The 9,588-nt window shown below is 42.9% G+C and overlaps 1 protein-coding gene across 1 annotated transcript; it reads left to right on the forward strand.

Annotated features, from left to right (window-relative positions):
• Window positions 1–1,829: 1,829 nt before the first annotated feature.
• Window positions 1,830–9,170, forward strand: LOC110204709 (nitric oxide synthase 1-like; the record flags this gene model as incomplete). The annotated part of the gene is made up of 4 exons (XM_020980805.2): window positions 1,830–1,931; window positions 3,284–3,478; window positions 3,863–3,948; window positions 9,026–9,170. Coding segments are annotated over 4 exons (528 nt in total), but the record flags the coding sequence as incomplete, so codon positions are not given.
• Between the last annotated feature and the right edge of the window lie 418 nt (window positions 9,171–9,588).

Here is a 9,588-nt window from a genome sequence, read left to right on the forward strand (position 1 = left end):
AGACAGATAGATAGATAGATAGATAGATAGATAGATAGATAGATAGATAAGAGTTAAGGATAGATAGATAGATAGATAGATAGATAGATAGATAGATAGATAGATAGATAGAGATAGATAGATAGATAGATAAGAGTTAAGGAATAGATAGATAGATAGATAGATAGATAGATAGATAGATAGATAGATAGATAAGAGTTAAGGAATAGATAGATAGATAGATAGATAGATAGATAGATAGATAGATAGATATAGATAGATAGATCATTCTGCCCCCTGCATCCTTATCCCCTCACTGTCAGGAGGTAGTTACCATACTTTACTCTCAGTCCTCTGGAATCATGATTAATTATTTCATTGATCAGGGTACTTAAGTCTTTTTTAAATTAAACTTTCTTTCAACTAACAGAAATTTGTTTTTTCTTCCTTCTGTCTCATTGAACAAAACAAAAACAAAACCCTCATAACAAATATGCCTCATCAACCAAACCAAATTCCCACATTGGCTATCTCCAAAAAAGCATGTGTCTTTCTGCATAGCTCATCCATCCTTTCTCTGTCATGAGATAGGTAGCCTGCTTCATCTGGAGTCATGGCGGACCATTGCATTGATCAGAATTCATAAGTCTTTTGAAGTCATTTTTTCTTTATTCTGTTGTCATTATGGTGTAATTCATCCTCCTAGTTCTGCTCTCTTGTGTTCTTGGGCTGTGGATTGTACTGCAAGCTTTCTACCTCCAGTGGATAATTACTCTTTGGGGGTTTGTTTGCATTTGGTTTTGTTTGTGGTTTTTTTTTTTTGAGTTAGTAAGGACTGGAATAAATGTCTAGTCCACCATTTTCTTGGTCAAATGACCTGGAACCAAGCTGCCTTCCTTGCCCTAGCAGGGTAGAATGAATTGGCAAATTCACTTTATCCAGAATCCTCTTTACATTCTTGCTGCATACTATAATCATTTGCTAGCTTAAGTGAGACCTTATGCTTTGATTATACTTATCATTAGAAAAATATGGATAGACTTGCATGAAATGATGAAAAGTGAAATAAGCAGAACAAAGAAAATGTTGTATACAGTAACAACAATATTGTTTGAAGAATATTTGTGAACCCCCAAGTTATTCTGAGTATTATAAATACTCAAATCAATTACAAAGGACCCACAAAGAAAAATTCTATCCACCTCCAGAGAAAGAACCGATAAATAAAAGTATGCATGGTATGGTTTGACACATTTATAAATCCACGTCAAATGGTGGCCTTTTCTAGTGTAGAGTAGGGAGGGAGGGAGGAAAGGAAGGAAGGAGACAGGAACTTAAAGTGGAACAAAAAATTAGTTAATTCTTGACTGCGTTTGAGAGGCAAATCTTTCATACTCCAGAAATTCAAGGACATCTCTTTGTAGGAGAGGAACTAATTGAATCAATGTGATTCTATCCATCTTCTCCTTCTGCCTGATGCCCAAAGAAGGAGTCATCTCAGACTGTAGAACACTAAAGTTAAAGCTGGAAGGGACCCTTGAAAATCCCTTCCTCATTTCACAGATGAGAAAATGGAGGCTCACAAATGAAAGCCCAGAGAGATTCACAGATTCCAAACTGGAAAGGACCTTAGTGGCAGTCTTGCCCAAAACACTCATTTTCTAGATGAGGGAACTTCACCAGTGGATAGAAGGGAGATGTATTTTGCTCAAGGGTGCACAGGTAATAAGTGGCTGAGCTAGGATTTGATCCCAAGACCTCTAACACCAAATCCATTGTATTTTCCCTGTTATACCATACTGCTCCTTCCCTCAACCAGTCATTGAATGTACATTTCTATCTTCTTTCAGGAAGTGGCCAAAAAGATGAATTTGGACATGAGGAAAACTTCCTCCCTGTGGAAGGACCAAGCCTTGGTGGAGATCAACATTGCTGTGCTTTACAGTTTCCAGGTAACCAAGCGGGAGAGACCGAATAGACTTGGATCCTGGCTTTAGTACTCGAATGCTTCAGTCACACAAAGGCCCAGGCCCAGCTATGGCGTTTGAAGCAATTGTGTCAATGGTCCAGGGCCAATAGTGTGTGGTTTGTGACCCTTTTCCCCCAAGCCTATATAGGGTGAGGACCAAGTCAACCCCCACATAGGACTTTTTATTCTCTATTGCTAACATTTTCAGGACCAGCCTGGTGTAGATGATAGGGTCAGTCAACACATATTTGTTGATCTCCTACACTATGCCAGGCACTGTGACAAGCTTTGGAAGGGTAAGGACAAAAATGAAACAGTCCCTATCTTCCAGTAAACTTGCATCCTATTTAGGGAAAGCAATATATACAGTATATATGCAAAATGACTATGAGGTAGTATAGGGAGAGAGAGACCTGGCCTTAGGTGGGTTTAGGAAAAGCTTCATGTAAAACGTGATTCTTGGGTTGAGTCTTTTTTTAAGGCAATTGGGATTAAGTGACTTGCCCAGGGTCACAGCTAATAAGTGACAGGTATCTGAGGATGGATTTGAACTCAGGTCCTCCTGACTCCAGGGCCATTGAGTTGAGTCTTAAAGAAAAGTGGAGCTTCTAAGAAATCCCTTCAACTTATAGATTGTAGGATTCTGGAAATAAATCTAGTCTATTTCAAGTAGAGGAAAATTATTGAGTGGCATAAGTTGTGGACCCAGATCAGCCAATCCTACTGTTTTCTATGGCTAAGAGAGACTAGGACAGCCCACGGCCTTTAAAATGAAGTCACAGGTTGGGGAAAGGATTGTTTTTTCAGTACTGAAAGTCATAGGTGTATGTTCTTCCCTGCTCTTGGGAAATATTTCAAGGCAGTATGGTACTGTACAGGCAGCTAAATGACTCAGTGGAAAAAGCACTGGTCCTGGAGTCAGGGAGACCTGAGTTCAAATTTGTCCTCAGACACTTACAGCTATGTGATCTTGGGCACTTAACCTCTATTTGCCTTAATCTATTGGAGAAGGAAATGGCAAATCACTCCAGTATCTTTGCCAAAGAAAATCCTATGGACAGTATGGTCCATGGGGTCACAAAGAATTGGACACAACTGAACAACATAGTATTGTAGATGATATGCTTATCTCAGAGTCAGTGAGACCTGGGTCCAAACCCCACCTCAGACACTTGAATAGCTGTGTGAACCTCAGCAAGTCACTTAATTTTTCTCCATCTGTAAAATGAGGGGTTTGGATTCCATAGCCTTGAAGGGTCCTTCTAGCTCTATTTTTGTGATCTTATGATGATCCCCAGATCCACTCACATGTCACCTCCCCTCTTCCTCTTATAGAGTGACAAAGTGACAATTGTTGACCACCACTCGGCTACTGAGTCCTTCATCAAGCACATGGAGAATGAGTACCGCTGCCGAGGGGGATGTCCAGCTGACTGGGTCTGGATCGTCCCACCCATGTCCGGCAGCATCACACCTGTCTTCCACCAGGAGATGCTCAATTATCGGCTCACACCTTCCTTCGAGTACCAGGTCCTGCCCCCTACCTCTGTTGTGTTATGTGGTTTGGCCTTCACTCTCGAAGAGGACCCTGACATCAGGAAGATGATACCATGACTTGCAAGTGAATTGAATTTAAGTGAGGGAGGGCTGTTCAAAGTCCCTAGCCTCACTTTCTCCTCCAGTACCATCTGGGTCCAGTGGCCAGATATCAATCAGGACAACTGGAGATGGCCCAGGATGTGAGATGACGTCATTCTTACCCTCATTTCCATCTCATCCCCAGTTTTCAGTGCCTCCCAACTCTTGGCTTTTAATGATTTGGGATTCAGTTAGACAAAGTCAACTCACTAATGGGCAGTAGTGGCTTCCACTACTTCTTTCCTTTCTACTGACTGTCTCCCTCTTTTTTTCCAGCCGGATCCATGGAACACCCATGTCTGGAAAGGTACTAATGGGACCCCCACAAAAAGGAGAGCCATTGGCTTCAAGAAGTTGGCAGAGTAAGTAGCAAGTGCTCATGAAGCTGCAAATATGTGACTCCCTGTGAAAAGCTCTTGGACCCAAGGAATCTCATGGTTGGTCCTGCTGTTTGATATGGTGACCCCCTCCAAGCCACTGCCAACTCACTGTCATTCCCTCACTCCAGCTGAATACCCTATATTCCCCAGTGCCTTGCAAAGCCATCATCTTTCTCCACCTACTCTCAAAGGAGCATGGGATCATATATTTAGAGCTGGGATGGATGGATGGATGAATGGATAGATAGATGGATGGTGGATGGATGGATGGATGGTGGATGGATGGATGGATGGATAGATAGATGGATGGTGGATGGATGGATGGATGGATGGATGGTGGATGGATGGATGGATGGATAGATAGATGGATGGTGGATGGATGGATGATAAAGCATTTATTAAGTGCTTACAACTTGCCAAACACGGACCTCAACTAACATTTGTTGGATGATGGAATATAAGCTCCATGAGGGCAGGAACTTCTTTTGTTTTATCTCTTCATCCTCAGCACCCAGAAATTGTTGTTCAGTCATTTCAGTCATGCCTGATGCATCATGACCCCATTTGGAGTTTTCATGGCAAAGATACTGGCCATTTCCTTCTGCAGCTCATTTTACATATGAGGAAACTGAGGCAAACAGGGTTAAGTGGCTTACCCAGGGCCACACAAGCTAGTGAGTGTCTGAGGTCAGATCTGAACTCAGGTCTTCCTGATTCCAGGCCTAGTATTCTATCCATCACACTGTCTAGCTGCCCCTAGAAATTAGAAGGTACTTAATAATTGCTTGTCAGACTGTATGTCTCTGGTAGATGCTATATCCCCTTAGCTCTCCAAACCTTGCTCTCAGGAATCAATCAATAAGGATTAAATTCAGATGTTCCAGGGTGGTAAAGATATAAATTCAAAGAGAACTGAGCCATACAAATTGACATAGTAAATGCCCAACATGTTAACATTTATTGAGCACCTACCACTCACAAGACACTATAAGGATTGGGTTCTATAATGGACAATGAAAACCTGGAAAGTGTCCAGAGAAGGGTGATCAATACAGTGAAGGGCCTCAAGCCCATACCAAATGAAGGGCAGCTGAAGAAACTTGGGATGTTTAGGTTGGAGAAAAGTCGACCTGAGGGAAGATATGATTTGTTGTTTAGACATTTCAGTCCTGTCCAACTCTTCATGCCTTGTTTAGGGTTTTCTTAGCAAAGACACTGGAGTGGTTTGCCGTTTCCATCTCCAGATCATTTTACAGATGAGGAAACCAAGGCAGAGTGAAGCCTTGCCCAGGATCACACAGCTAGTAAGTGTCTGAAGCCAGATTTGAACTCAGGAAGATGAGTCTTTTAGGGGCAGCTAGGTGGCCCAGGGGATAGAGCACAGGGCCTAGAATCAGTAAAACCTGAGTTCGCATCAAGACTCAGACACTAGCTAATTGAGTGGCTCTGGGCAAGTCACTTAACATCTCAGCCTCAGTTTCCTATTATGTAAAGCTGGGTTCATAATAGCATCTTCCCTACAGGATGTTGTGAGGATAAAATGAGATAATGTTTATAAAGCAATTTGCAAACCTCAAAGCACTCTATGGATGCTAGCTATTATGACCGCTGAACTCTTCAAATTATAAGATTCTGGAATTAGAACCTAAGACTCTGGCTTCATTAACATGAAATTCCTACCTCTGATACATAATACCTGCATGACCTTGAGCAAATGGCTTAACATGCTGGATCTCAATTTCCTCAGTCGTAGGATAAGTGGATTAAATTAGACAGCCTCTGGGCTGTCTACTCAGACCTAGTGAACTAAGAAATATGCTCAATGGGCCCGTTGGCTCTAAATCTCTCAAAGCCCACTGGGGCCATGAACCCAAGAAACTGATTTCCCCTCATGCCCACTGCATGGCTACAAGTCCCATTCCCCACTGATGAGTCTTCTAAGAGCAGAAGGGAGGCCCTATCTCTCCCTACCACCCACGCACTGCTAAGAAGAAAACATTAGCAGTGATTCTTCCCCTAACCAAGGCATCATAAATCGCCCCATCAGAAACTGTTGTACAGGTTTCGACTGGAGTTTAGTTGAGTGTCTCTGGGGAGGGAGAGTTCTAAATGTTAATTGCACTATTGAGTTTGGAGTAGAAACAATGGAAGTTAATTATAGATACTTTTTTTTTGCTGGGATCATTCAAAAGGGGGCCCTGGAAAGCTGTAACCTCCCAGGCAACACTCCTTCCTTTCTTTTCTCCAACCCATAGTTTTAATTGTTACTAGAGTGTAGGCGGTTTCCATGATTTAAAAAAATAATAAATTTACCATTAATAATTCCCCCAGGGAGGGAATTAATGGCATTTTGCCTGCTCTTGGATTGGTGGCTTAGCATAAGGTTGTTTTTCAGGTTGCAAGCGTGGATTCTTGGAAATGTGCATTGCAGACCCTGTGACTGCCCTCCCTCCTGTAGTAAAGAGCTCTGGGAGCCAGGGAGTCAGAACACCTGGTTTTCAGTCCTGGTTCTGTCACTGGCTAACTGAGTGATTTGACACAAGTCATTTCCCCCCTCTTGGCCTCAGTTTCTCCACCTGTCCAATGAGAGGATTGGAATGGATTATTTCTAAGGTTCCTTCATGGTCCCTCCTAGTTCCAACATTCTGAGGTCAAAGCTCTCTGGAAGCTCTGACATTCTCTGTTCTAAGGTCTCCTCCCAGCTCAGACATTCTGAACTCCAAGATACCTCTCAGCTCAGACATTTGGTATTTTTTCAACCTCGACAATTTATACACCAAACCTTTCTGACATTGTTTTAAGGGCCCTTCTAGACTAACATCTATATTCTAAAGCCCTGGTCACTCTCCTGCATTGTGTTCTAAGCTTACATTTAGCTCTGACATTCTATAATTTTAGCCTGCTCAGACACAATCCTTTCTCCCTCTTCAGATACCAGGACTATGGCAATGTTCAAACTTGCCAAACCCTCTGCCAGGCCTGGCATCTTCTCTCATCCTTCAGGGCCCTTTTATTTACCAAGTGTCCTTTAAGGGTAGGAAGCTAGAATCTTAGAGAAATATCCCCAAGGTCCCAAAACCTCCGGAAGCTGCAGATGGAGGAAAGCCAACCTCTGCCCAGGCACTCAATGAGCTGCCAAAGTTCCCAACCACTGGAGTTGGTTCCCTGAGAAAGCATGGAGGAATCCAGATATTCTTGGAAGCTCATTCTATGCTCAGTGACAGCCACTGGCTTTTGAGATGAGAGCATTGGCTACCATGCAAGACTGTCTCTGACAACCACATTTCAACCTTAATTTTCCATGTATTTATGGCCAACTTCCCAATAATAACTGCCATTTTCAAGGGCAGGGATCTTTTCTTTTGTACCTTTGTATGAGAATCCCAGAGCTGGAGAAGCCCTTAGAAGCTTTCTGCTCCAACCCATATCTCAACAAAAATCCTGTCTCTAACATCCCAAATGAGGGGTCATTCAGAAATACTGAAAGACCTTCAGTAAAAGGGAAATCATTCTTTCCATGTCCAGTTCATGATTCATTTGGACAGCTCTCATTGGTAGGAAGCAGTTCCTGACATCAAGCCTAAATCTATCTCTCTGTAATTCTCCCCATTGTAAGACTAATCCCTCCACCACATGCCATCCCTTCAAATACCTGAAGACAGCTATCAAATACCCCCCATAGTCTTCTCTCCAGGCTAACCATCCCCAGTGTCTCCAGCCAATCCTCATCTAGCACAACTTGGAAGCCCTTCACCATCTCGGATGTCCTCCTTGGCGCTCAGCTTATCAGTGTCTGGCCTAAAGGTGGTCCCATAATGCCTCGAACATAATTGGTGATTAGTAAGTGTGGTTCCATAGTGATTTCCCTTCAGAGGCAGTGCTCCACAAGAAGGTAAGCTTCCTGAAGGCAAGAATTCTTTCATTTTCAACTTTGCGTCTCAGTGCCTGGCATGATGAATGTACATAATGAATGCTTGTTGGATTTCATTGAAGCAATTCTAGAATTAAATTGAATTGTGGACTTGGTGTCCAAAAGATGTGGGTCCAAATCTCATTCAGACACTATCTCAGGGGCAGCTAGATGGCTCAGTGGATAGAGCACCAGCCCTGAAGTCAGGAAGACCTGAGTTCAAATCTGGCCTCAGACTAAACACTTGACACTTACCAGCTGTGTGACCCTGGGCAAGTCACTTAACCCCAATTGCCTAAAAAAGAAAAAAAAAAGACACTATCTCAGTAAGTAACCTTGGCCAAGTCATCTTGGCAATCTTAGCACATCATTGTCACTTTTCTGGGGCCTCCATATTACTATTTGTAAAATGAAGGTTGGACTCCAATGCCCTGAAGGTCCATTCTAGTGCTAAATCTATGATTCCGTAAATTTTATTAGATAGTTAAGGGACCCAAAGCTAGTATCTATTAATCAGCTGTGGGGAATCTCTTTTTTTCTCCTATGACAATCCTTCTTGTATCGTATTACCCATACACAACTATTTGTTGAGCAACTATTGTATACTTGCCCTCTGATAAGCAAAGTAGAGGATACTAGAGAATGCTGAGGGAATAAGCATTTATATAGCCCCTACTAGGCTAAGTGCTTTACCAACATTATTTCATTTGAGCCTCACAACAACCCTGCCAGGTAGGTGCTATTATTATCTTCATTTTACAGTTGAGGAAATTGAGGCAGACAGAGGTTAAATGACCTACAGCTGAGCCTGGATTTGAGCTCAAGTCTTCTCGACTTCAGGCTAAGCACTCTATCCACTTCACCACCAAACTGCCAACGTACCTGCCTTCAAGCTTATAACAAAGCTTTGAAGACAAATTAATTCAAAAATATATTTAGGTGTCTACTCTATGCCAGTTACTGTGCCAGGCACCAATGATACGAGACAGATATGGAAGCTTTCCTGCCCACTGGGAGCTTACATTCCACCGGAAGACAAGATTTAGACACGTGAAATGGGACACAATGGCCATGTTCAATTTCATGACCCAAAGACCATTGGCTGAAAGTGCTCTTAACCTAATCTTCTTCCCCCCTCTCTTCTCCCAGAGCTGTCAAGTTCTCAGCTAAACTGATGGGGCAGGCCATGGCAAAAAGAGTCAAAGCCACCATCCTCTATGCCACTGAGACAGGCAAATCCCAGGCCTATGCAAAAACCTTATGTGAAATCTTCAAACATGCCTTCGATGCCAAGGTGAGTGTGACCCAGCACCTCCTGCCAAGCTCTGGGTAACAGGACAGGTTCCCTAACTGCAAAGATACCCCTCTTGGTTCTGGTCCGATCTAGCCTTGTGGTTCAGATTTGTGATTGGAAAAGAATGAGACTCTCAAAGGCCACTTAACAGCTAACAAAAAGGAGTAGTATGCAAGAGATAGTCAGCAAAATGTAGTCAATCAATCAACATTTATTAAATGCCTACGATGAGCCAAGCACTGTGCTAAGCATGAGGAAACAAAAAGAGGCAAAAGACGAGTCCCTGTCCTCAAGGAGCTCAGCATTTACAGCACTGATGATGGGCACAGCTGTCCTGCCCCCATATTTGTCCTGGTGCTGCAGGTGGAAGCACGTTTCAGGTCTGAGGAAGGAGACCCTGACTCCTCAGGATCAGACT

The sequence above is a fragment of the Phascolarctos cinereus genome, unplaced genomic scaffold (genome assembly GCF_003287225.1).
Source record: "Phascolarctos cinereus isolate Bilbo 61053 unplaced genomic scaffold, phaCin_HiC Scaffold_983;HRSCAF=1639, whole genome shotgun sequence".
Lineage (NCBI taxonomy): Eukaryota > Metazoa > Chordata > Mammalia > Diprotodontia > Phascolarctidae > Phascolarctos > Phascolarctos cinereus.